The sequence below is a fragment of the Mycteria americana genome, chromosome 17 (genome assembly GCF_035582795.1).
Source record: "Mycteria americana isolate JAX WOST 10 ecotype Jacksonville Zoo and Gardens chromosome 17, USCA_MyAme_1.0, whole genome shotgun sequence".
In the NCBI taxonomy this organism is placed as follows: domain Eukaryota; kingdom Metazoa; phylum Chordata; class Aves; order Ciconiiformes; family Ciconiidae; genus Mycteria; species Mycteria americana.
This window is the reverse complement of record NC_134381.1, coordinates 7,797,737-7,824,853: the sequence shown is the minus strand read 5'-3', so window position 1 is coordinate 7,824,853 and position 27,117 is coordinate 7,797,737. Positions and strand designations below refer to the sequence as shown.

The window sequence follows — 27,117 nt, the reverse complement described above, 5'->3', positions numbered from 1 at the left end:
CCTGATACCCCTTCCTCAATAGCCCATATTCATTATCCCAGAATGAAGTAAGGTGGATCTGGCAAGGCCCTGCAATTAGCTGTTACGCAGGGACCTTTGTTAGGCTGTTTTCTGTGCCCCTTGAGCTTCTACCATCTCCAGGCATCAGCTCGAGGGTCCCCAAGCCAGAGGGAAGCCCGGCAGCTCTGCTGCGGGAGCGTGGTCCCTCTGCCCCGTCCCAGCTCCACGGGGCCTCGACACGCTCCCCACCCTTGCTCCTGCCCCTCTCCCAGGGCACGAGGACCACTTGCTGGGAGGAAATCCAGGTCTTGGTGAGAAGCTGTGAGATGCCACCATCACGCAAGGTGGCTCTCATCCCCTTGCCCAGGGCAGTCGGTTCCCTGCCCGTGCTGCTTGTCCAGGGCAGGTGGGGAAACCAGTGGCCGGCAAGGAAAGAGCCACGTTCCCATCATGTGCACGGACATGTCTCTACTCAGTAAAATATTTATTTCTCCGTTATTTCACAAGAGCTGTTTTTACAAAAACCTTACAAAAATTTCCAAAACACAGACATGCAGAAGGAAAAAAAAAAAAATCCACCGTGGATCTTGTTACAAGTAATTGAAATGTACAAATAGAAAGGGCGAGAGGGAGCTTAGATTACAATAATCCCTCCGTCCTGCTACCCCTCTGTGGGTGCAATTTGTATCTCATCTCGGTGAGGCTTCAGCGTTGACTGACAAGCTGCGATAAGCTGCCAAGAGCACGGCGAAGGAAGGGCCCTAAGATTAGGAGTGAATGTTTTCAAATATATATATACATATAGATATTTAGTGAAGAAATATTTATTCCCTGCTTTTTTTAGGTTTACAGAAACGGCATCTGCAAACTATTAAATGGGTTTATTTTCATTAATGCTCTCAAAGAGGCAGCAACATTTATATCCCTGTGGTTTCATCTTGTATAACCGAAAAAAGAGCCCTGTGCTTTCCATGGGAATAGGACCCCCCCGGCCCTCTCCTCTTGCCCCGCGCGGTGTTTCTCATGGCAGATGATTTGATCCGAAGTGGATCTGTTTGCCCCCCCCCCGGAATGTCTGGGCTTTTGTCAGGTTTCTGTGCGGTGTCTCGCTGCGGTCTGGGGAGCTGCGTGCTCCCCTTCTGCCGTGGCAAATGGGGGGGGGATATCAGCCCTGGAAATAGGGCTGGGGGGCACAGGGTGGGTATTTCAGGTGACTTTGCTCCCTGGATGAGGTGGGCAGCGTCGGCCGGGCTGTGCTCCCCTCCCTGCCCGCCGTGCCTGAGGAGGAGGCGGTGGCTGTTCCCAACCCCGGGGCTGCATTGGATGGAGCAGAGAAAGCCGGGGCTGGGGGCAGGATGGAGGGGCCAGTTCACCCCCAGCCAGACTCCTGGTTCTCCCACCAGGTCTCCAGCTCCGGGTGCTGGGTGAGTCCCCCCGGGCAGGCGCTGCCTGGGGTGAAGCTGAGGGTCCTGGTGTTGCAGCCGCTGGGTACCACGTGCGGCTGCAGTGAGAGCCCCACTGGGAAAGGGAGAGGATGCTCCTGGGAGCGGTGGGGACTCGGGTGGGCACACGTGTAGTTGGGACACTTTCAGCCGTGGGGTCGCACACCGGAGGATGTTTATCTGAAGGAGGCACCTTAGCAAATGCTGTATTCATCTTTAGATCTACTGCTACAGTCCCTAGCGGGGCTAAGCCCTTCTAGGAAAGCAGGGCTGGTGCCTTCTCCATCCAGGCCACCCATCTGAGCTGGCGGTGTCCCCACACTTGGCTGGGGGCTCTTTGCAGTGAGTGAGGAAAGGGTGGTCTGGTTTCCAGAGGGCTTTGTCCACAGGGTAAAACCGCCATCGCTCTGGCTCATCCCCCATTGCCGCGGTATTGGCAGGGGAAGGTGGAGGGTGCATCTCTCTGTGGCTCAGTCCCACGGGCGAAGGACTGGGGTGGTTAAAGCCTGGGGCAAGGTTGCTCACCCTGTGTCCGTCCCCCTGCGCATCCCACCTTGCAACCTCATTAAGCTGCACGGCAGGATGGGACGAGGGGGAAACCATTTCCTTTCTGCAAAACCAAAAAAGCCCACCCCCATGGAGCTGCCAGCCCCAGACCCCCGCACACATCTGCGGAGCTGCCGACGGGGAGGCTGTGCCTCCGGAAGGCGAAGCCTGCTTTGCCGTTGGCACGAAGCGCTGGGAGCCGCCTACTCAGCTGAAACCCAACAGCTTTTTCCAATTTTCTCTTTCCCTGGGACGGTTCAATGACCTGGGGCTCTGCAGAATCACTGGCAAAACCCACCGAGGCAGAGCAGCGGTGCCTGCCTGGGGACTAGTGATGCTCCCCCCGGCTCGCGGGAGAGCTCACAGGCTCCAAGCGAGTCTGTCAAGATGCTCCAGCCCTCCTCGCCCCTCTGGGAAGGGACAAAGCCCGATGCCACCAACAGAGGCAGCTCCTAAATGCAGACGGCGCGGTGCAGGGGGCTGGCCGGGACTGGCCGCGGCAAGGGCGAGCCGTTGGCTTCCCAAAGTCTCTCCCGAGCACCGCGGCTGGGGATGCGCAAAGAGGCGAACGCGCGGGTCAGCTTCGGCACACGCGGTTGAGCGCCGCGAGTCGCAGCCTGGCAGAAAGGGGGGCTCGCGATCCTCCCACTGCTGCGTGCTGTCCCTGCGGGAGGAGAAGACCAAATAACTCTTTGGCTCTCTGGGCGAGATACCCAAATTGGTCAAATCCAATAGTCCAAGATCCTTCCATGTTTGGAAGCAAATTCTTGTTCCCTTGGCAAGTCTGTTTGTCCTCGAAGAGCGTGTGGGGGGTATGTGTGTGTATATATAGCCTTTATTATAAGGGTGTGCGGAAAAGCAAGTTTCTAACCAAGTTTGCTCCATATGTGGCTATAATTATGTGCCACTTCGGCCTGGGACTGACTCTACCTTCAAAAGGGAAGAGAAGAGGAGAGGAGAGGTGCTGAGACGTTGGATGAGTGGCATGTGGGTTGGGCGAGCGGTGGATTCGTCCTGGACCGGCACAGGAGCTCCACGCTGTATCCTGGATGAGGCCACGGGGTGGGCTTTGCCCTGGTCAGTTCACGGTTGGCACCTGGTTCTGATGGAGGCTGAACTCTTTGGCTTTGAGGCGCAGGCTGGCAATGCTGTTGGCCATGTTCACCCCTTGGGTGGGTGTCGCGGTCCCGCTGGAGCTGTAGGAGGGCACAGTGCTGCAGGGAGGGAGCAGGGGAGGAATGAGGCATGGCCCACGGAGGAGTCCCCGTGCCCTGCGTGGTCCTGCCAGCTTCCCGGGCCAGACTGGCCATTCCCTCTTAGACGTCTCCCACAAGAGCAGTCAAGGCTTCAGCATTTTTACGTTGCTGGATGCATGTGGGAGCCCCTCAAACTATGCACCAGGAGGCCAGCCTTGAGCTTTTGGATGAGATGGCTGGACGCGGAGAGCTGGGAACCAGAAGGGACCCGTGCCACCTCCCGTGCCGAGATGTGGGAAGGAGGGTCAGCATGAGGCCAAGTGAATCCCTTGCGAGGACCAGGGCCCCCGCTCCGGCTCCGAAATGCATGGAGACAGGGAAGCCTGCTCGGCGGCGGGCAGGGGATGCTCAGATGGGGCTGAAACGGGCTCCCAAAGTAAAGCCGGACGAGCTCCTTTCGGCCCCGTAAAACTCCCTGCGTCCTCAGCAGCGGCACAGGGCTGCACTCCTGCACTCCTAGGCAGCCTGCCCCGTGGCCATCTCCTCCCCAGCTCCTCCAGTGCCTGCACCTACCTGTATGGGGAGGTGCTGGTCCAGGAGAGATACTCCGGGGTCAGTGCGGTGGGCCGCGGCGCCATGGGCTGCTCAATGGCTGCTTCTTGGCTGTAGGATTTGAGGAGTGATGCAGATCTGTTGGCCAGCATCGCCCTCTCATTACGGCGAAACTTGGCCCTCCGGTTCTGAAACCAGACCTGCGCAGGGAGGGAAGGTGGTCAGCGGGGACCCGGTGCGAGCAGGGATGTCCCAAGCATCCGTCCTACCCATCGTGGCCATGTGCAGGATGAAATGAGAGAGGGGACAGTCCCTGCTCCTGCCTGGGGACGAGGCAGAGGGTGGTGTTTTCTCCCACACAAACCTTTGCTCACCTGGACTCTCGCCTCACTGAGGTTGACCCTTCTCGCCAGCTCCTCCCGCACAAAGGCGTCGGGGTAGTGCGTCCTCTCAAAGACCCTCTCCAGAGCCTGCAGCTGGCTGCTGTTGAAGGTGGTGCGGTTCCTCCTCTGCTTCTTCTTCCTCTTGGCCGCCCCACGGCTTGGGCTCAGGCTCTCGCCTGTGGGGAAAGCACAGAAGAGGCCACATGAGAGCCAGACCCGTGCGAGACCCCACAGACCCCACACGGGGACCTGGCCGGGCTCAAGCCCTCCTGGGGGTCTGCACTGCCCTGCTCCGTACCAGCCGTGCTCCCTGCGGGCAGCTGGGACTCTGCGGGGAGCAGCATACGCGCAACCCTGTGGTCTCCATGAGGATCAAAACCCATTTCAGGGCCTGCTGGAGCTGAGGGTTAAACCCAACATTTGCAAAGACCTGTGGTGGTTTCACGTCTGGCTAAAACCACCTGGACCTGAATTTGAATGCAGTCTCAGTGGATTCTGGGGCAGCACTTGGCCCAAACTGCTGGGACTGCATCTTACAGCCCCCCCAACGGGGACACATCCACAGGGTGTCTTGGGCTTGGCTCTTGCTAAGGTTTTAGGTCAAGCTTTCATGGATGGCGATGGAAATTCAGCACTGAAACATCTCTGAGATGTGGGTCTCGGCTCCCACCTCCGGCAACCCCTGAAGCCCCGGCTGCGGCATGTCCCCAGGGTGACACAGGACTGCAGCCGAGCATCTGCTCATCCAACCCCGGTCTTCAGAGCTAGGGACGAACGCCACCGCGTCTCGCAGAGCTCAGCCTCCGCAGTGTTTATTTCTGGCTTTGCTGGCTCATGGAAACGTGAAGCTGAGGGTGTAGTTTGGTTTCTCAGTATTGATCTTGGGCTTTCAGCCAGGCTGAGATTAATCTCCTCTTTGTCACTAATATCATCAGGTTTAGGCAAGTTTATGAAGTCTTTTTCTGAGATACCCAGTCAGCTGCCTGCAAAGGCTTCGTGGGGAACACGTCTCGCTGTCGTTCTTCCTTATGGAGGTACTGCTTAATTATTCTTTCTGTTAATAAAGCATCTGGATCCAATCTGTACCTACTGGTGGGAAAGTATTTTGGAATTATTTGAAATGTTAATAGTTTTACGACATTCTGATTCATAGCAGGGTTATATTGGGGTTTTCTGCTCTATATCATTGCAGAGGCCATGATGGCAGGAATTACTGCTCCCTGAATATGCTCGAGAAATAAATACTTGCTAATAAGCTATCTTGATACTTATTAAATGATGAGCAGCGTTTTCAGATGATACCTGAGCAAGTAACAAAATCTACCGGAAGGGATATTAACTCTCCTGCTTCAAGACACCACCAAGCTGTTGAGCAGGAGGAAACGACGGGTTCCAAGATCTTTAAGGCCAGAAAAACCTCTTGGACCTTAATTCTGAATAATTCACACCATGAAACCTCCACCAACAAGTTCTCCATCAAGTCCCTAAGGTCCCTTTGTGCCCGAGTATACCACTCTCAAGGGCTATCCCATCCTGAGATGAGCCGTGAGGACCAGAGAAACCCCAATATCTGCTGGCAGGTTATCCCTGGGACTAACCACCTTCTGCCCAAAGCAGGGTCCAAACTTAGAGCTACTGCAGAGTTTCCTTGCGCCCTTCTCTGAAAACCATGCTGCTGGCTCATGCCACCAACAGCATCCCGGTGCCAAACGCAAGCCATGCCAGAGGATATGGCAGAGGAGGAAGGGTTAAATTTATTTCCATTGCTGGCAGTGGCCTCCTGGAAAGAGCAGATGGCTTCTCTGGCACTTTGCTATAGCAAGGACCAGTGCCAGGGTCTGGGAGCGCTGGGTGCTTCCAACACCCTGACCCGTTAAGGGATGAAGCCTTGGGCTGGGATGAGATGCAGGGATGCAGAGGTGGGACCTGGGCACCACCGCCGGCCCTGCTCCCTGTCTCCCAGGCACATGCGGGGATGCTGCATCATTTTGACCATGATGGGACCAAACTGCTGGGACCATGGGGAGAGGAGAGCATCCCTGGATGGGAAGGGGAGGAAAAGGAGCTCCGGCCACCTCCCAGGGCCTTGCTGCAGCTGCCGGCATTTCTCTGGGTCTTTTATTGTGTTCTAGGTGCATTTGGACCTTGGTTGACCATCCCTTGGGCTGGAAACAGCCCGTGTGCTTGTATTTGGGACATGGCCTTCTTGGTTGGGTAAAGACATGATGGACGGCACCGTGCCTGAAATACGTGTGGGTCTGAGGCCCTTTCCCCGGCCAGGAAACCGCAGGCTGCCCTTCGCTGCCGTTCATGTTTAAAGGCTCACAAATAAAATTCTCCAGATTCCCTCCAGCCCTTGTTCCTGCAGCTTCAAATGTTCTGCCAGTCTCTGCTTTCCAGTTGCCCCTTTTAGTTAAACTCCTTTTTTGGTCCTGTTTTCCTTCAGTGAGCTAACGAGCCGCTGGATTAAAATACATGAAGTCCAGCCATGGTTGTCCCTGAGTTTTCCGGGAGCCCGGGACCAAAACGGAAACCATCAGGCTGGGAAGGAGCTACAGGATGTAACAGGGCGAGAGACGTTTCCTTGCGGGTTTATGGCCACCCCGTAGGGCTTCTGGGGAAATTATAGACCGAGGCTTGGTTCGAAAAGTGCCGTCACCAAGGGCATCCACTGCCCCCCACCAAACCGGCAATGATTTCAACAGAACCCTAGTAAATGTATAAATAAAATTTATAAACCCCCTTTGGTTTCATCCCCGATTTAAAATCTGGCTATAGGACTTTTCCGTAAGTGATGGCTTCTCTTACCCACTCTAATTTGGCTGAAAGCAAGGAGGAGGAGGAGGAAAGGTTTCTTAAATTAACTCTCAAACCAACTCCATAGGATCTGGCCCCATTTCTGGCCCCATCTCCCCAAACCCACGGAGGCAAGAGCTAAATGGCCGCGGGAGCTGGGCAGTGCCGAGCGATTCCCATACGGGGCTGGCAGGCATGCTGGGTTGGAGATTTAAGACCGGAGATGGTCAGGATGCGTCCGGGTGCCGGTGGTTCCTGGGTGGTTGGAGAGCTGCAAGCCCCGGGCCGTGCCTGGGTTGGGGCATTTTGTTCAGCCCCTATCGCTGGTTTTAACGGAGGGACCTTCTCCTGCACCACAAAACCCCGTGGGACGCACCAGGGAGCTTCTCGGAGGATGCTGGTGGCCAAAACCCCTTCTCCACCTGCTCACACCTCCCTTAAAACATGCTGCACGTAGCTCAGGGCTCCCCAGTCCCCCACAGAAACCTTTGTTTTCCAGCTCAATTCTCTGCTATGGTCATTTCCCCCCCCATTTTCCACCCCATCTCCGTACTGCAGGGGTGCAGCTCCGTGCCCGGGGCGCCTGCCTGGGTCCTTTGCTCCGCTCAAGGATGAGCCTTGGTAATGGATCAACATCTTTTCCCCATTAGCTCAGGCATCGCAGGCTTCTGGGACCAGATAAATGCCACCCTAATTGCTGGTGGCGTGCATCTGACAGGTTTACAGCGTGCAAAGTCGGGCCGGATCGCTTCTATCAAAGATGGTTTAATAACCCCAAATCAGCTTTCCAAAAATGAGCATCGCTAAGCGCTCTGCGGCATTGGAGAAGGAACGGGGAAGGGGATGGGTTGGGTCCCCTGAAGACCCCCTGCCATCTCGCTGACATCCATCTGTGGGAATCTGATTTAACCAGACTTGCTGACACCTTGATGGAGGAATCGGAAACCAGTTCCCCGCCCGATGGGCTTCCAGGAATAAGAGTTTGTAATTGCACAAAGTTAAAAACTGGCTCACCGCCGTCTTTCTTTTGCCCCAAAGCAGTGCTCGGGGAGGTTACGGAGAAAGCCGAACCCTTGCCTTTGTCAGTTATAATCTGGGGGTTCGTTTGGGGCATGGCTGGAGGCATTGGCTTGATTGTCCAACCCCAAGGTCAGAGGGGACTCCCGAGCCATCCCCCCAGCCACCTTCTCCTTCGGTGTATTTATCTTCCACTGATTACAATTTCCGCTAAAGGGAAAAAAAATGCAGGGGAAGGGGGAAAACAGGGGGGATAACATTACCGAATAATGAAAGATGACATGGGGGGAGGATGGGGAGAGGGAGGTGCAAGGGCTTTGCGCAGAGCAGAATGGGCCCGGCGTGCTTCACAAAAAAAGCCTTAAATTGCCCCGGTGTGTTAGAAAAGACACGAGTCTTTTCGCCCGTGATGTGGATGAGTTTTGGGGTGCTGGATGCGGCCTGGTAACCTCCAGCCTCCTCTCCGTGATGCCCAACCTCAGGCAACGCTGCCTGCCCGAGAGCTGCGGGCAGCCGGGGCGGCAGCGCTCTGCCCTACGGATGCCATGGGGTGCTGGGAGTCACCCCAAAGCCCTTCTCCATGTGGGAGCACCGGCGCTGGCAAGCCTGGACCGCGCCGTGCCGGCGAGCCGCCCTGCCGCCGGGAACCGGGGAGCAACCGGTGCTGCCCTATTTGCAAAGGCAACGGCCCCAGCGCTGCCGGGTTGGAGCCGTGCTGGTTCGGCTGAGCACCGGCCACGCTCACTTTTCCAGCTCTTGCCTTTTCCCTCTGTGCTTCCATTAGTTTTCCATAAGAAGGACTCGGCGGGTTTCAGCTGCCACAGCCTGGGCGCGGGGCTTGCCAAAGGGGGGCCCCACGCTGGCAGGGCCCCCAGCCTCCTGCGCAGCAGCCGCCGAGTGCTGTAAAGAGGTAATTTTCACTAGATTTCCACCGAGGCTTCGGCTTTGACTTACGACCTCCATTAGCGAGCGATAAACGACCTCCGTGCAGCTGTGATCCAGACCTAACCAGCACTGAAAACCCCAGCCGCTCACACGCCTGAGCCCCGGGGACCACGGTGTCCCCGGCAGGGATGCTCCGGCAGGGCAGCTCATCCCTCGGGACGGCTTTCGGTGGTGGGCTGCGTCGCCAGCTGCGCTCGGTCTCCCGCTGCGGGGCAGCTCCCCTCTGGACGCCCGGTTTGGGGGGGTCCTTTGCAATTTTGCAGGAATTTTGCTCATCCCACGGCACGGTGTTTGCCCAGCACCGTCCCTGAGAGCCGGGATGGTCACCTCGGCCGGCTGCAAGCCCGTCTCTCCCCCGAACGATGCTGCAAAACCTCTGCGTGCACCGCCACGTCCTGGGAGAGGTTTTGCTGGCTCCAGCTCTGCCATTTTGGGGTGCGAATACCCCCCCTTTTTTGGGGGCTGTGCCAGGAGGGAGCGAGTTCAACCCTCTCCTGCAAAAAACCCAGGCTACATCTCCTCCAACGTGTTTCATTTTCCATTGCGCCACAGACCCCGGAGCCCCAAACAGTTTTCTGCCGTTAAATTATTTCACGCGTTCCATTTATTTGTGAGCAGTTTGCCAAAGACCTTTTAAGCTTTACATTTTTCACCGCCCCCCCCGCAGCCAAATGATCAAATCTGCCGTACCATTTACTTCCCTTCTCCGCCTGGAATGGCATTTTTTTTTTTCCCCTTTTTTTCTTCTTGGGTATAATTTAAGGGTTGAAATAGCCTGGAGGGAATTAGCTGTAAATTCTTCCTAAGACAAATAAATTCAGCCCTCTAAGTTTCTACGTTCTTCAAACTGTTGAGAGACGTTTTGGGTTTGTTTTACTTGAAATAATGATCGTGGCATATCTGACCCTCAGGCTGCGGCCGGCTCTAACCAAATAAATAGCTTTTATTAATTAAGGTTTATCCTTAACAAATAAAACCCCAATTTGATCTCGGCCGGCTGAATTAGCAAAAATAAACAACGGGTTCTCCGGGCACTTGATGTGGATTTAACAAATTAACGCTGGGCCTTCATCAGGGAAGCCGCAGGGTGGTGGAGGCCTTTTACAGCCAAGAAATCCCTTGGAAAAACAATGTCTTTCGTTTCTCCCATGGTCTCTCTCGGTAAACATGTGGACTCCCTTCATCCCTTTATATACTCCGGGGAAGCGAGGAGAGCTCCGGCGGTGACGTCCGCCAGTTTCATGTGCAATTGTTTAACTTGTTCCTCTAAATCATGCGATGGGGAGGAAGCGTTTCCCTTCGGATCGTGGCGAGCAGCGCCGGAGCAAAGCTCCCGGCTTGGGGAATTGCCCCTCTGCCGTGTCCGCCCGCCCCGGCTCCTTTTTATCCCATAACCTTCAGCTGGGACACCCAAAGCTGGGGGGTGATTTGGGGGTGCACGGGCAGCTGAGTGCAGCTGAGCCCCCTTTCCAGCCGCTACTGCCAGCACTGCCCTGTCTTGGGACGCGGCCGGGGACAGGCTGGGAGCCCCCGGGGGGGTTTTACTTGCCCACACCGGGGCTTTGTGGCGAGGAGGGATGGCAGGAGGGATGCTCCACGGGCCAAAGGCGAGCTGGGGGCTTGGCCCCGCTCACGGGCGCAGGCGGCACAGGGTTTGTCGCAGAAGCGATGGTGGCAGCCACCTGCGCTGCTGGGGGTCTTTAATCTCCCCAGCTCATCTCAGGAAGCCCGGGGGGCTGAGAAGCAGCCGGGAAGCTGCCCCTCCATGGGTGCTGGGTCCCCAACTGCGGTGCCTCCCCTGCACCCACCAGCGAGCCCAGCCTGGGTGCACGGGACCAACGCGGCGTCACAGCTCGGGGGCAAAACCGTATCGGCGTAACTTTGTTTTCTGGGTGGTTTCACCCTACTACTCGGGGGAGAAGCCCCTCGGGGCCACCAACCCCTGCCCACGGGGTGCCGGTCCCGGCATTGCTCGGCACGATGCTGTGAGGTCCAGACCCATCCCGGGAACAACCCGCGGGCACGGGGCACGGGGTATCCCCGGGGAATGGGGGCTGCCAGCCCCTCCCTGGGCTCCCCCCCTGCTGGGGGCTGGCTCCGACCTCCTCGTCCTGACCCACCGCCGCTCCCTGCTCCCCCGCCAGCCCAGCCCCAGCCCCGCGGAGACCCCGGGCATGCCGGAGGCTCTGGGGGGGGGGACTGAAGCCGAGGGGGTCCAAATGTGCTGAGTCCGAAGGAAACTTTCTCGGCTCAAGTGGCGTACATGAAAAATTTAAGAGAGGGGCAAGTCTCAGCTACTGGAGAAACATTACAGCGAAATGTTTCCGAGGATGTTTCACCTCATTAATTGTGAAAAAACTGAAACGCTGACACGTTTTTACAGGCTGCCAGTTTTGCTGGGGGAAAAGTGTCTCTGTTAAAAAGGAGCAGCAAAAGCCTGGACCAAGAAAGAGGCCAAGGCTGTCCCGGGAGGGCCTTAGCCTGCGCTCACTGACAGGCAGCAGCAGACTGGTTTATGGTTATGGAGCTGCCGCTGCACCAGCCAGAAACCACCCAGCACCGCGGTTCGCTGCCCCCGGCCGCGCGGACGCCCGATTTTCGGGAGGATCCTGCCTGGCGGTGCTGTGACCCCGGGGACGCTCCACGCACAGGCTGCACCCCCGGGCGCAGGAGGCTTTTCCCCTTGCACCCCCAGAAGCTGCAATTGCCGCTGGCAGCGACGCCAGGGATGGTGGGCAGGGTCCGAGCACCCATCGTGGCATGTCCAGCTGAAAGCCTGAGCAAGCTGGGAAGTTCCTGGGGAGCTGGCGGAGCCGGCAGCATGCCTGCATCCCAGCGGGGATGTGTCCAGCCTGTACTTGCAACCCGACTGCGGCACCGCAGCCTTTTTTCAGCTCATCCTCGTCTTTAGCGCAGCAAACACAGTGGGAACGCGACGCTTAGCTGGGTTTTGGGACCAGAAGGAACCTGGAAAGGAGGAGCCCCGTGTTACAGGATGCTGCCTCTCTTGGGGACGATCCCAGCCCAGCAGCAGCCACCGAATTCACGGGCGAGAGCTGTGAGCGGATTCAAAGGCAGCTCCCCAGCAAGGGCGGCGGTGATTTATCTGCTGCAAAACCCACGCGCACAAGAGGGACAAGATCGGGAGGTGTTACAGCGAGGAGGGGAGGGAGAGAGGGGATGAAGGTGATGAAGGAAGAAGGGGATGAAGAAAGGGGAAGCAGATGCCGGAGAAGCCAGGTGAGGACCTGGCCGGCCAAGTCATACTCCGTGATTTAGAGAGGACGCACTGAAAGCTGGAAGCTGGTGAAATCCGTGGCACTGCAGCCGTCTGCCGCAGGTAAAGCCCCAAGGCTTTGATGTGCCCAGCCCTCCCCGAACACTTCGCAGCCCTTCCAACCACACCAAAGGCTCCTGCCCGGCTGGAGGCTCCTGCGCAGCCCAGCGCGGTGCTCGCCCAGCTGGGGCCAGGCCCTGGGAACGGTGTTTTGGCACGGCCGGCTCCTGCGTCAGCGGAAGCGTTTAATGAATTAATTGCAGCCACGTTCCCCGAAGGAGGAGGCAGAGTTGGTGGGATGCTGTCAAGCCTCAGGAAGGGGCTGGGGAACATCTTTGGCCATGAAGCTCCGGTGGGAGAGGGCTGAGCAGAGTGAGAAACTCCCCCCCCCGCTCTCCCGGGTGGCTGGAGAAGATGGTGCCGTCACCCGCCTTCGACCCAGGGTGGGAACCGCCTGCCTGCGGACAGACCTCTGGAGAGGGGGACGTGGACAGACCCTGCTGCCGGGCTCACCGGCTCCGGCACAGACCCCGGCGCCTTGGCCCCGGCCCTGCGGCAGGATCCAGACCACAGAGCCTGGCGCTGCCAGCGTCCCCTTAAACGACTGCTCCAGAAACAGCCTTTAAAGCCACGCAACGGCATTGGCGCACGGCGCGGGGCTCGGCAAAGCCTCTCGCTGCGCGTTCCCAGCCGCCTGGCTCCCGTGCACCCCAGGAGCCGGGGCCGGGGCCATTGTGCAGGGCCGCGGGGCTCAGACTGCCTGGCTGCGCCCGCCGACGGGTGGCACCGGCCCAGGGCATCCAGCCCGGCACCCAGAGCGCCAAGCACATCCCCCGGGCTTGGTGATCTGCGAGCAAAAAATTCCCTCCCAGGGCTGTGCCCGCGTGGGGCGGTGGGTGACGAAGGGCTTTCAGGAGCTGCCAAGAGCATCCCGTGCGCTCGGAGGAGGCTGCAACCGCAGACCGACACAATGGGCTGTCCCAGCTCCAGCGCCGCCATCGCCTCCATTGTGTCGGGTCTCCGTGGGGATGGAGCCACAGAGGATCTGAGCGGGGGACGAGCCGGGGTGCTGCTCCCCCCCAGATACCCTGGTTTGCACCCCAAGGGATGATGGCAGGGCGAGGAGAAAAGCCTCCCAGGAAAGGTCCGTCGTCTGCACAAGTTTTCCGGGGACGGCGGCACTGCGGCCGTCACTGCCGGGCGCCCCGGTCGGCTTTGCGAGGTCGGGGTCCGGCCGGGGTCTGGCATCTTCCCTGCCCGTGGTGGGGGAATGCGCAGCTCAAGGGGGTTCACTCCCCTCTGGGGTCCCCCTTTGCTAAGATGGGGCCGGGGCCACACAGAGCCTCCAGAACCCGCGATGGTGCCGGTCTGGGATGTCCCCTGCAAATGCCGAGGAGGGAGAGGGGGAGACAGGACAGATACAGGGATGCGGTGCGTGGTGTGCCACGGCTCCCGGCTTTGCCCAGGGATGCTCAGAGAGGCCGTGTCAGACCAAGGGGCTCCTGGGGCAGACGCTCGTGGCCACGGGGCCGGGGTGGCAGGAGCTGCTTGGCCGGGTGAGCCAAAGCCCTCGCGGCACAGCCAAGCGCCTCGGGAAAAGGCATCGCGGAGGGGTTCGAAGCGCTGAGCCGGGCCAAGTACAGAGCAACACCGACCGACGGGGGATCAGGAATTTTAATTTTGTTCTCCCGCGAATCTGCCAGCCCCCACGGTGGAGGCCTGGGGACCAACAAAAGGCGCTGGCTCTCCCCCAGCCGCCAGCGGCCGGGAGCCTCCCCGGCGAGGAGGCATTCACCGGAGGGGTTTGCTTTCATCTCCCGGCCAGAAGACCTTCTCGTGGTGGGACGAGACCAGCGCTCGGGCTGTCCTGCGCCTCCCGCCGCTGTAGCACCCCGGGACGCCCCTGGGGAACGAAGCCCCCGGGCACCCACCCGGGACGCAGCCTCCCCGCTTTGCCGGCGTCGTTGACGCCGTGCATTCAAATGGCTGAGCACGGAGAGCGGCAGCGCCGGTGACGGTTAACAGATGTGTGACCGGGCTTCTGCAGCACGGGGAACGGCCAGCCCAGGCCCCGCTGTCAAAATGCTGGGGTTCGGGTCAGCCCCAGGCACCGCAGCAAGGGCGAACAGGCAGAGGGGACGGCCACGGTGGCTGCCGCAGCCGTCAGCGAGGGGGATGCCGGGATGGACGATGCCGGGACAGACGGACCCCACCGTCCTGCTTCAGGGCTGAGCATGGCAGACGCTGCTTCCCTCCCCATCCCGCAAATGTTTTAGGCGCTGTTCGGTGCATCCATGATGCAGCCGCAGAGGTGCCAACATCGCTCACACGCAGCTGCCTGGCATAACAGGTTACACGGTTTCCCAGCAGGCACGGGGCATGTGTAATTAATTAACGCTAACGAGACTTGTGCAAGCGCCGGCCCTGAGAGCAGCACCCGCCTGCGCTTGCAAAGCTCCACCAAAAACTCAGCTTTAACTGCAAAGTGGTTTTCCCCAGGCCGTTGGGAAGGGGACGGGATGGCGGGTGCCTTGGGCCATCACGGTGTCGAGAGCTCGCTGGGATTTTTGCATGGTGTTTAAAAAATAAAACTAATCAGCCAGGGCTGCATAGCAGGAACGCTGTGTAGAGGGCTGGCTCCCAGCCAGGGACCCCTGGCATGGTGATCCCAGCCTTCCTCTCCCCTCCCCGCTCCAAAAAAAAGTGGTTTCTTGAAATTTAATAAGCAAAAGCCCATAGCAAGCCAGCCTCAATGGCATCTGGCACTGAAACCCAACACCAGCCCGCCAGGTTAAAGCACAGACCCCGTTGCGTCAGGGTCATTGCCAAGAGGGAGGGAAGAGGACGGGCAGGGACTGGGGGAGACGGTGGGAACCCCCGCGGTGTCCCCTTCTGCCGCCTTCTCCCACCGACCCGACTCCCCTCTCTTTTTTGAGGCCGAGTGAGTGTTTTTCACACCCGGGCCAAGATGCCACCGAGCACCCGTTTTATCAGCGAGCGCTGGCACCTGCCGAGAGCCCGTCTCGCGACCGCCGGCTGGCGTCCCTGGCCGGGGGACACCGGCACATTTGGCCAGGGTGCAGGGTGGGTGCGAGCCCTTGGCCAGGGCCCCGTCCCACCGCCGCTCCAAGGAGGACCCTTGTGGGCGCATGCACGCACAGACGGCCCGGAAACCCTCGCCAGCGAGCAGCATCGCTGTCCTCCGGTCTGGTTTTCATTTGAGGTCGGTGGCCTCTCGCCAAATTTATTGTAAAACATTCATTTTAATAAGTGGCTCATATCTTTTTTTTTTTCTTTTTTTTTTTTTTTTTTTAAACCCAGCCCAGTTAACTGTTTCCAGGTTAAAGCAGAGCTGTGCGCAGGGACGGCAGGGACGGCGGGGGCGGTGGGGATGGCGGGGACGGCAGGGATGGCGGGGACGGCAGGGACGGCAGGGACAGCAGGTTGCTGGGGGCAGGTGCTGGCCGTGGGCAGGACACCGGGGGACACCTCGGAGACGCCAGGGTGGGGGCAGCTGCATCGGGGTCCCGCTTCTGCAAAGCCCGGCGGCACTGAGACCCTCGCCCTTGTCGCACCAAGCCTTCATCCCCTCCGGGTCCCTGGGGAGCCCAAGCACCATTTTGCCGCGCTGGGAACCCCAACCCCAGCACCAGACTGGCTGGGGCCCCAAAACCCAGCCAGGAGTAAGGTGGGGGACACACTGGCACTGGTGTTTGGGGTCCCAGGGTGCGGGTCGGGGACCTCCGGGCACTCTCATACAAATCGCATTAAAACTTAACCCCCGATGGGTAACTGGGTCGTGCTGAACATGCGAAGGGCTTCATGAAGTGGACAGTGCCTGGTAGTTTAGTCCTGACATTTGTTTTAAGTTTTATAAACCTCTAATACTAATAGAAATGCTTCAGTGTCTTTTAATTTAAATGAAAACAGTTATTTTTTTAATTTAAAAATTCCCCTGAGGTATTTACAACCCCCAAATTACAGCCATGTGGCCGGCCCAGCCAAGAAAGTGAAATTGGTGAGGAAGGAGCCTGGTGACCGCCCCGGCCCGAGCCGAGCCCAGCACAGCCCCGAGCAGCACCGCGCTGGTGCCCGTCCCCATGTCACCCATGTCCTCTCCACAGCACCCCACGGATGCTTTGCACCTTTGCTGGAGATGCGGGATCCCAGTCCACGGGGCAACCGGCCCCCTAGAGCTGCCAGCCACGGCTGTCCCTGGCAGGATGGCATCCTTCTGTCTTTCCTGCCTTCCTTCTGTCCGTCCTTTTTCTCCCTTCCCTCTCCCCCTCTCCCTTCCTTCTCCCTTTCCCTCGCCTGGACCCACACCAGGCTGCGGGCAGCGGCAGGAGCAGCCCTGCAGCACCGGTGGGTTTGGAGATAGGAGCTCCCCTGCCCGTTACCCCGTCCTGCGCCCTCCGTGGCTGAGCTGCTGCCGGGCCAGGCTCCTGCCTCCCCAGCAGCCCCCCAGCGCCGTGTGCGGGGTCCCCTGTGTGCTCCCCGCAGCATCACGGCTGCTCCTGCCCCAACACACCCCTGCAGCAATGCAGCCCCCCAGCCCCCGCAACGCCCGGCATGGCTCGGGGTGCAATGCAACCCCCCCCAGCCCCCGCAACGCCCGGCATGGCTTGGGGTGCAATGCAACCCCCCCCAGCCCCCGCAACGCCCGGCATGGCTTGGGGTGCAATGCAACCCCCCCCAGCCCCCGCAACGCCCTGCATGGCTCGGGGTGCAATGCAACCCCCCCCAGCCCCCGCAACGCCCTGCATGGCTCGGGGTGCAATGCAACCCCCCCCCAGCCCCCGCAACGCCCTGCATGGCTCGGGGTGCAATGCAACCCCCCCCCAGCCCCCGCAATGCCCTGCATGGCTCGGGGTGCGATGCAACCCCCCCCAGCCCCCGCAACGCCCGGCATGGCTCGGGGTGCAATGCAAGGCCCCCCCACACGCTGCAGTGCACTGTCAAGCTTGGGGTGCGATGCAAGCCTCCCCCGTCGCTGCCCCGTGTGAGGTGGGAAGCTGTGTGATCCACCCCCCATTAATTCCCTGCAGAAAGGGGCTGCGGTGCAATATCCCTGCCCTCGCTGCAGCGCTCGGCACAGCTCGGGGTACAATGCAATCCTGCCACCCCCTCCCCCCCCAGCAATGCCCCGCACGACCTGGGGTATAACGCAATTCCCCTGCATGACTCAGGGTACGATGCAACACTCCCTCCCCCTGCAACGCCCTGGACAACTTGGGGTGCAATGCAACCCCCCCACACACACTGCAACGCCCTGGACAACTTGGGGTGCAATGCAAGCCCCCACACACACACTGCAATGCCCTGGACAACTTGGGGTGCAACGTAATCCCCACCCAACCAATGTGCTGTATGAACTGGGGTACAGTGCAACCCCCCCCGCACAACTCGGGGTGCAACGCAACTCCCCCCCACACACACTGCAATGCCCTGTACAGCTTGGGGTGCAATGCAAGCCCCCACAGACGCACTGCAATGCCCTGGACAACTTGGGGTGCAATGCAAGCCCCCCCACACACACTGCAATGCCCTGGACAACTTGGGGTGCAACGTAATCCCCACCCAACCAATGTGCTGCATGAACTGGGGTACAACGCAACCCCCCCCGCACAACTCGGGGTGCAACGCAACTCCCCACACACACACACTGCAATGCCCTGCCCGACTCGGGGTGCAATGCAACCCCCCCCCCACTGCAATGCCCTGCCCGACTCGGGGTTCAATGCAACCCCCCCCACACTGCAATGCCCTGCCCGACTCGGGGTGCAATGCAACCCCCCCCACACTGCAATGCCCTGCCCGACTCGGGGTGCAATGCAACCCCCCCCACACTGCAATGCCCTGCCCGACTCGGGGTGCAGCCCACAGGCCGGGGCGGCACGACCTGCTGCACCGACACCTCTGCTCCAGCCCCGGACCTGGGCTGCTCCCCCCCAGCCCCCCAGGCTCTGCCCCCTCCCCAGCGCCCCACTCGCGCCCGCGCTGCCATGTGCTCCCCGGCTCCCCCGGCTCCCCTGCCATGTGCACTCCAGTTTCCTTGCGTGTGAAGCCTGCAGCCTCTCAGATTCAGTGGCTGGAAAGGATGGCGCCTCTCCACATCTGGTTCAATGCGCGAGCCTGGCGCCTGGCTTAGCCACAGTCTCCATTCAGAGACACACAGACTTTAATAGACTCATACAATTCTTCCTGATCTATCACTGCAGCCGCAGCTGAAAAGCTGCTTTATTATACGCACTCCAAAGGGGGATGAGGAGGGGAGGGGAGGGGGCCGGCGGCTGGCGCTGCCGTTCTCTGAAGGCTCCCAGCCCGCCCGGCATCCCCCCAGAACCTGGGCTGCACCCCCCCCCCCCCCAGCCCGGTCCTGCCCCGGCTCCCAGGGCCGTTCGCCCCCCAGCCCCGGGGCGAGGGAGCAGCGTCGTGGCCTCGTTACGCCTCCTGCTCAATTAACGCCTGCGGCCCCCCGAGCTGCCCTTTGCACCCCGGCAGCGTGCACGGACGGGGCAGTCCCCAGCAGAGCTGCGGGGGAGAGGGGTGGCAAAGGGGACTCCGTCTGTCCCCCCGATGTCCCCAGAGGGGTGTCACTCCCCCCCCAAAGCTGGGACAATTTCCCCCAACCCTTCCAACATCAGCGTCCCCTTTACCCCCCAACTCCCTGCTAGGGGATCCACAGCCGGAGCTGCTGGCACGAGCTGCCCGTGGGCGAGGGGCTGCCCCGTGGGCAGGCACCGGACCCCCCCGCGCCCCAGCAATGCCCCCGCAGGTCCCAGTGCCGGGACTGGTTTTCCCAGGGGAAGCGCAGGGCAGGGAAGCGTCCGGCGAGGGATGCTGAGCACGGATGGGGCGTTTCGTTACGCTGTGGGAAGGCTGGAAAACATTGCCCGCAGCCATGTGTCCCTCGGGCGAACACGAACGTTGGGAATGCCTCAAGGGTGAGAGTGCGGGTTTTTTTTTTTTATTATTATTATTGGAAATTTGGGGGTGTCCAGTGAAAAACAACCTGGTTCTGCAGTGCCGTGGCAGCGCTGGCCAACGGGTGTCAGAAAACCGCCTTGAAACCCCGAATCGGTCCTTCCTCACCACGAGGATTTGTTTTCCCCGTCCTCCCCGACCCGTCTGGGCATCGCTGGCCCCACGCAGGCACCGGGACCGGGCAGGGGTCGGCTGCCTCTGCCCACCGCGCTTTCACCCTCTTCCCAGTTGCTTTTTCCAGCCAGGAAAAAAACTGATCTGCATTAACCCTGGTCTAAATCCTTGCCCGGTCCCAGCTCAGCCCGGCCACAACCCGCTGCCCCGGCATTATAAAGGATGCTCGGAGCCTGCCCGGTGGCTCAGAATCCCATCCTGGGAAGTTAACTCCTTCCAGCTGCTGCTCGCACCGCAGGGAGGGGACAGGGTGCCAGCCTGGGGACACCAAGCCTCTGCCAGCCCCAAAGCACCCGGGTCCCATCCTGCGTCAAACCTCATCCCTTCGGCTCAATGACTTTACAGCTCTGGGGGGATAATTCCCCGTGGCCGGAGGAGATCAGCCCCGGGAGAAGGGGTGATCGGCCCCACTCCCTGGGAGAGAAGAAGGGTTTCTAACGAGGCAGCCTCAAAGCCCCAAATCATTTCATCAGCCTCCCAGCTACAGACACACGCCCAGGCTCTCTTAAAATGCTGATTCGTTGAAATTCACCCATCTTGGCTGCGCAGAGTCGAAATTTCATATTTTTCCTGTGAATCAGCCCCGTTCCCTGAAATAACAGCCCAAAAGGAGAGGGGAAATAGTCTTGCACTGAGCTGTTCCTGGTCGAGCTAGACATAACAGCCCGGGGGGGCACGGGCAAGGTGTCCTCACCACCGGCACCCTCCTGGGCTGGGCACGGCTGTGCCCCAGGGCGTTTGGAGCTGCTGCTGGGGCTCCCAAGGGAGTGAGGCAAAGCCCCGTGTCCCCAGGCACATGGGACACCCCCGCTGTCCCCTCCGGACCCTGTCGAGCGGTGGCTTTTGCAGCTCTGCCCCACTCTCCTGCGCCCTTCCCCGGCTGGAAAGTGTGGGAGGGGGTGGGAATGAGCATCCCCCGCAGCAATGCCTGCTGAAAATCTGGCTCGCTGGGGGTGCTGAGGGGAGGAAAATCCCAGCAATGAGAAATGGGGGGGGGGGAAGTGATTTTCCTGCTCCCCTGGCCCAGCCAAGGCTGCTCCAGCTCTCAGACTCCCCCAGCAAGAGGAGACCCATCTCCCCAGGCCCTGGTTTTGGGGTTTTTTTCTCTTCACCCTCTGGCAGCGGCTCCCCCCGGCACTGATGGAAGCGTGTGCGGGGACCCCGCAGAGCCCTGCAAAGGCTGCAGAAAACGTGCTGGTATGTATTTCTCTGCGCCCCTGGGGAGGGCTCGGAGCGAGCAGGGCTGCTTCCCAGGGCTGCAAAAGCCCCCGCTCCGACGCAGAGCCCCCCAGACTGGGGTAGGGGGAGCCTGGAGCCCAGGTAGGGGTGTTCAGCCCATCTGGGGGCAAATTTTCCCCAAATTGGAGCCCAGGTGCCACCAGTCAGTAAGAGCCTGACTGCACCCCGGGGCGCAGAGCATCCTCCCAGCGCACGGGGAGGAGCGGGACGGCGAGCGGGTGTCACCGCAGGAAGGAGCGGGACGGCGAGCGGGTGTCACTGCGAGGAGGAGCGGGATGGCGAGCGGGTGTCACCGTGGGAGGAGCGGGACGGCGAGCGGGTGTCACCCTTTGGGGCTGGAGGAGACAGGGAAGCACAGAGCAGTGGCACCAGGGTGGGCCCCGTGCCGGAAGCCCCGTTAGACCTGGGGTCTCCCAGCTGTGACCCCCACCCCAGGGTCCCTCCCTCTCTGCGCCTGGCAGTGCTTTGTGCTGCTCTGGCTGGTTTTGGCAGGGCTGTGACCTAACTCAGCCTCTCGTCCTGCCCGCACCACGGGAAAAGCATCGCTCCCACCCACCCCGTGGTTTTCAGATTGGCGAGACCTGGGGAACCAGTTTCCCCCCGTCCACGGGACAGGGGACCCCCAGGCAGCCCACAGGCAGGACAGTGGGTGACAGCCGTGGCAGTGACGCAGGGTGAGAGCCGTGGGGGGGGGGTCCCCAGTTAGGGATGGGAAGCCTGGCTGGAGGGGTCATGCTGCAGGTTGGGGCTGTCCCCTGCAGCAGCCTGGGGAGAGTGCAGGGTGGGTCCGTCCCCATAGCCCTTTTTTTCCTGACTGGGAGACACTGGGCTCCCTGCGAGCGGCTGGAAACCGTCTGGACGAGCCGGGACACGTCAGGCTCCCCATCCATCCCTCGCCTGTCGCCAGCCTCGCACTAAGCGCAAACAAATGTGGAGGGCCGGAAGGCGGGCCAGGGTGGGGAGCTCCCACCCGGATTAATTGGCGCTTACTCAGTACGTGCTGATGGATGCTGCACCGGGGACCTGCCAGCATCGGGCACTAGACAAGTGCCGGTCTTGGGCACAAGGCCTGGCTGTGCTGTCCCCTCCCCTGGGGACCATCCTGCTCCACCGGCCCTGTGGGCACCGTCCCTGCATGGAGAAAAACCCCTTGTCTTGGGGTCTGCAGCCCTCAAAGCCCTCCAGGGAGGGAGATGTCCCCAGGCAGGCGCTGGGGACAGCAAAGGTGGCATCTGGTCTCTGAGAGTCATGGCCATGCAAGGATGGCTCCTGTCCCGGTGCCACCCAGCCCGGCTGTGCTGGCCTTACAAGGACCAAGACAGCTCGCCTCCCTCCCGGCTATGGATGCCACCGTTCCCAGCTCTGCCGCGCGGGGACCGTCCCCACCAAGGACCCTGCCAGCCCGGGAAGATGCCATGGATGGGGGATCCTCTGCCCAGGCTCCCTCAGCTGATGCTGTTCTGGGGAGCAGTGAGGGACCACGGGTGCTGTAAACCCCGCGCCCCAGCCTTGCTGCCCGCCGGCGGGTCGTGTCCCACCCCAGTGCATCCCAACCTCATCCCCCAGGCGGGGGCAAGCAGGTCGTGGTGCCACCCCGAGCAGCCAGGACCCCTGCTGTCCCCTCCTTCGGGGGACAAAAGCACGAGAGCCCCTCCTTGGAGAGCTGCAGCCACATCCACCAGACACTTCTCAAAGCCTCTTCCCCCTGCGGGGGCTGAGTCGGGGTCCTGACACCCCCGTCCCTGCCTGCGTGGTCACCCAGAAACCGCGGAAAGCCTCCCAGCAGAGGGGCTCGGGGGATTTCCAGCACTTTTGGGGCTGTGGAGAGCAGATGGGTGCTGGAGAGGGGGATCTGACGGGTCTGGGGTTACGGGGCAGGGGCACCTCGGTTGACTTCCCGTGCCTGTGGCCCCATCCTGCTGGCCGCAGGGGTCTGTATCGCCCTGAGCCAGGCACAGGGGGTCGGCCACGAGTTAATGACGCCGTGTTTAATTGCAGCTGAGCCACGTACATGCACGGATATCCCAGGGAAGGCAGATCCCCATGGGCACATCCCAGCCCTTTTCCAGCAGCGTTATGTTACAGGGCTGCCTCCTGTCCACGCAGCCCGAGGGGCCGAGGTGTCCCCAGGCTGTGCCCCCCCGTCCGGTGGGGACGAGTGGCATTTGGGAAGGCAGAGAAGTGCAGCTGAAATGTGTCCTGTGAGCCAGGACCAGCACTGCCCCACGTTGGGCCACCATGGGGACATCGGCCAGGATGGCTCTGCCTCGGGGAAGGTGCCCGAGCCCTGGAAGCAACTCGGGGCTGCTTGGGGCAATCAGCCAACGCTTGGCCCCAAAAGCAAGCCCCTTCCCCTCTTCCACTCTGTTACCAGGTCTCTGCCTCTCCCTGCCTCGCTTCTTCCTTTTCAGCTGCCCTTGTTTACATAATTAAAACCAATTTGCTGTAACATCATCTTAATCCCCTCTGCCCCCTGGGATGCAGCCTCTCCTCTCCTCTCATTTCATCACTGCTCTGCTCAGCATCCGCACGGTGCCAGCGTGGGTCGGAGGGTCCCGGCCACCCCGGGGGTGAGGAAGGGGCCCCAGGAGCTGCTCTGCAAACGGGGTGCCCAGGGGCTACCACATCTCCCCATCTCATCACCCAGTCCCACCGGCTGCAGCCGAACGGGCAATGCATGCATGCCTGACCCGTGCCGGAGGATCCCCTCGGAGGGGCCGCAGCCCTTCCTCCGAGACCAGCCGTGACAAAAGTGGCTCTTTCTGAGTTTTCAGCCCCAAAGTGGCTGCCGGAGCCAGCGCCCGACTCCCTCTCCCATCCCCAGGCGGCACCAAAAGTAAGTTCATTGTTTGAAAAGCCATCAGTCAAGGCCTGCTGGCTAAAATTACCCTCCTGCTTTATCATCTTGAGAACATTAAGGGCTGTTGTTAACAGATGTTTCACGTTACACATTATTTGTTAGTCTAATGAAAGGAGGTGAACAAGCTTTCAAGACCTCAGAAGTTGTGTGGAAGTTTTGCGATGGGAGACTGCTGCACTGCTCCGGGGGAGGATGAAGATGAAGATGAGGATGGAGACGAGCCCTCGCCACCCTGTTGCCGTTTCCTCGCTCTTGCCGGGCTTGTGGGATTTCCGCCTCTTGATTTTTGGGTGCCACGAGAGCAATGTGTTGCACAGATACTTGTACTGTGCTCCCAAGAGGATGCGCTGGGTGCCCTCAGGGCCAGTTTGGGGCTGGGACCAAGGCAGGAGCTGAGCAGCCCCCTTGGCTGAAGAGGGAGCTGGGGACAGCTCTGGTCCCTGGTGCCAGCGAGAAGGGATGTGCCAGCCCTGCAATGGATGCAGGCAGCGGCTAATGGAGGGGCTGCTCCTGGAGCAGAGATGTCCCCAGGGCCCCGGACATGGGGCTGTCCCCAGCCACCCTCCCCGGCAGGGAGGTCTGTGGAACGGGGGTGGTGGGTGAGGGCAGGAAGGGGTTGAATCCCCCTCTGCAGAGAATAAAACCCTGCCCTGAGTTTCTCTGGCTCTGCCAGCCTGGGAACAGAAGCCTCCTCCTGCTGCGGCCGCCTGGGGAAGGGGAGAGGGTTTTGTCGAGGTCGCAGTCCGCAGAGCACAGCCTGGGGCTGCCTACAGCATCCCTGCGCCCGCTCTGCCAGCACGGCCCCCCGGACCACGGCGAGCCCTGCCCGGCGGAGGGGATGCCAGCAGCTTCGCTGCAGCCTCGGGGCTGCTCTTTCTCCGACCCGCCGGTGCCATGACCCTGATAACGGCTTCCCAGCCGGAGCGCAGAGCCACATCCTGCAGAGAGACACTCAGGTACCGGGGTCCATTTGCATTGATAATAAACCCGCTGCCACCGACCTGCAGGCTCCAAACTTGCATCTGGTGGAAAAAACCCACGATGGTGAAGAGGAAGACGAGAAAAAACACTGAGAGGCTGTTTTACTTTAGGATGCCAATAAAAGATAACGTTACCAGTAAAAGTTCCTCTGCTGTCATCGCACTGATGTCGAAAGCATCGCAGATGTATAGCAAAAGGCTGATGCTCGCAAAGGCAGGGCATTTGCCTGGTATTTAGAGTCTCCCCATCTCAATTTAGGAAATTGCGTCCCAGTTTAGGTGGTGGCGGTGGGTAATGGGTCTCATAGGTCGATGTTTGCATGCACACAAGTTTTCTTCTCTGTTTCCTTGTTCTCTTCTTGCTCTCTGCTCTCAGCTCCCATCGCTCAGGTATTTCTCTCTCCAGGTGGGATCAGGGGGAGAAATGTTTCCACTCCTGGATGGGTTGTTGGAGCATCCCAGATGCTGACGGTGTCTTCATCCCTGCAACCTTGCCGAAACAGGTGCTAAAGGGAAATATCCCCCGTGGTCCAGCGGTGCTGGGATCAGCGGGCCAAACCCCACAGGGCCTGTGCCCCGGGAGGAATGGGCTTTTAGGGTGAAAAATGGGCTTGTGGGGATCAGCCAGCCCCCTTGCCTCTCCCTCTGGTATTTGCATCACCCCCGGTCCCCACTGAGCATCTTTGGGGTGTGCTGTTTTGCAAATAGCCCTGTGAGATGAGCCAGCTGCTGGAGGCTGGGCTGGGTTTCCAAAAGCTGCACCGATCCCACACGGCGTACTGTCCCCCTATATGGTCCCATCAGCAGGCAAAAACCTCCCCGCAGTCCCAAAGGCAATGCGAGAAGTACAAACAAAACCCAAAGGAAGGGGAGGGAGGATGGAAAATAACGCTGAAAATACCAGATACCATCCCAGAAAGCAGTGCCCAGCCTCACCCAGCCCTCAGCATCCCAAGCAGAGGCAGGCTGGGGGCTCAGGGGGGTTTCTCCGTGGAGGAAGGAGGTTGTGCAGGGAGTGAGGTGTGGGTGGGAGAAAGATGCTTCAGACCTGCACACAACGGGGGAAGCACGGGAGGGGACAGAGAGAGCACCCCGTGTGCGGGGGGTTCCCACTGGGAGCCCCTCACCGCAGGTCTGGGCAGCCTCCGGGGTGGGCTGAGCCCCCTTCACCGGCACAGCTTCCCGGGTGGGCTGCGCAGCCCTGGCCAGGCACGGGTCAGGCCCTCGGCAGGGCCGTCAGCACCCCAGGGCTGCGCTCCGGGGACGGCAGAAAACAAGCCCGGGGTACCAAAACCCAGCCGGGGGGCAGGTTTGGGGGATGCCACCCCCAGGGTCCCCTCGGGGTGGGCACCACAGCCCGGGCCGTGGGGAGGTGGCGGGGCTGCACCTCCACCCCACGCTCTGCCTCCCCTCCCCTCTCCGTCCCCGTCTCCCCTCCGCCGGCTCCGCGCCCCGAGGGGACACCCGGCTCCGGAGGGGCTCTGCGGGCTGCCGGGTGCCCCCGGACCGGGGCTTTGCCGCAGGGACGGGGCGAATCCTCCTCGTCCCCGCCCCGGGCACCGGAGCCGGGATGCGCCGGGGCCGGCGGAGCGGCGCGGAGGCTTGCGCGCTGCCCGGCGCGGGGGACAGCCGCGGAGCCCCCGGGCAGGCGGGGTTGTCCGGTTAAAAACGCGGCTCCTGCCAGGACCGAGCGCCACGAAGCCGGGTCCCGGGTGGGGCCCCGTCCCCTCTCCCAGCCCCGGCTCTGTCCCCGCCGGCCCGTTGCTGCCGGTGCTACCGGCCCGGAGACGCGCTGCGGCGGGCGCCGGGAGAGGACCCGCTACGTCCCGGTCCCCATGGCCCCGCCGGGCCGCCTCCGCTCCTCGGGCCCGGAAACCGAGGCGGGGAGCCCCGGGGGAAGGGGGGACCCCGCAGGCCGCGCAGCCCCGGGATGCACCGGCTGCCCGGGACCGTCCCGTACCCGGCACCCCCGGTGGCGGCTGGGAAGCAGCCGGTGCGGGGTCCCTGTGCCCCCCGTCCCCGGTGCGGTGTCCCTGTCCCCGGTGCGGGGTCCCTCCCCTCGGTGCGGTGTCCCTGTGCCCCCCATCCCCGGTGCGATGTCCCTCTCCCCCGGTGCGATGTCCTTCTCCCCCGGCGGTGTCCCTGTCCCCCGGTGCGGTGTCCCTCCGCCCCAGCCGTCGGGGTGTCGGCAGCTCGCCCCGCCGAGGGTCACCCCGCGCCTCCACCCGCCCTCCCGGTCCCCCCCACCCCGCCGCGGGGGGACACCGACCCCCTTTGTCCGCCGTGCCCGGCGCTGCGCACGGGCCGCCGGCTCCGCAGCCCGGCCCGGAGTGGGGGGGGAGGGGGGGGGGGCGGCGGGGACACCCCATCCCCACGGCTGCCCCAGCCCGGGGGGGACCCATCCCGGGGCGGCGGGACTCACCGTCCTGGGGCGCTGCCTCGCTGCCGCTGCTGCCTCCCGACGGCTCCGGCACGGCCTTGCCGCCACCGGCGGGCGGGGGGCCGGCCGAGGGGGTCCCGTTCATACCGGCCGCTACCTCCTCCAGGTCGAGGAGGTGGCTCACGCTGAAGTTTTTCCGGCTTTGGGGGTTTTCGGGCGGCTCCGGGCCGCGCACGGCGCTGGGGGCGAACGGCTTGTCCATGGCGAAGGCTGGCGCCGAGTCCATGGCTCCCACCCCCAGCCCGCAGCCCACCCCGAGGTGCCGGGCCGCTCCCCGGCCCCC

The 27,117-nt window shown here is 61.4% G+C and overlaps 1 protein-coding gene across 2 annotated transcripts; it reads right to left on the bottom strand.

The window, feature by feature from the left end:
- Window positions 1-463: 463 nt before the first annotated feature.
- On the bottom strand, window positions 464-27,117 carry PRRX2 (paired related homeobox 2). Of its 2 annotated transcripts, none has more exons than XM_075519281.1 (4): window positions 26,817-27,117; window positions 4,111-4,295; window positions 3,758-3,936; window positions 464-3,184 (listed from the first exon to the last, which is right to left on the bottom strand). In XM_075519281.1, the coding sequence occupies exons 1-4, from the start codon at window positions 27,058-27,060 to the stop codon at window positions 3,067-3,069; spliced, it is 726 nt and encodes a 241-aa protein (XP_075375396.1). In that variant the 5' UTR covers window positions 27,061-27,117; the 3' UTR covers window positions 464-3,066. The 2 variants fall into 2 exon arrangements, with proteins under 2 accessions (XP_075375396.1, XP_075375395.1); XM_075519280.1 differs by having other exon boundaries at window positions 464-3,202; window positions 26,817-27,113.

Coding starts and splice junctions, on each gene's coding strand:
- PRRX2 (XM_075519280.1), bottom strand. CDS start 27,060: ATGGACTCGGCGCCAGCCTTCGCCATGGACAAGCCGTTCGCCCCCAGC. Junction 4,296..26,816: donor CGAGGCAGCGCCCCAGGACG/GTGAGTCCCGCC, acceptor CTTTCCCCACAG/GCGAGAGCCTGAGCCCAAGC. Junction 3,203..3,757: donor ACCAGCACCTCCCCATACAG/GTAGGTGCAGGC, acceptor CCCTCCCTGCAG/CACTGTGCCCTCCTACAGCT.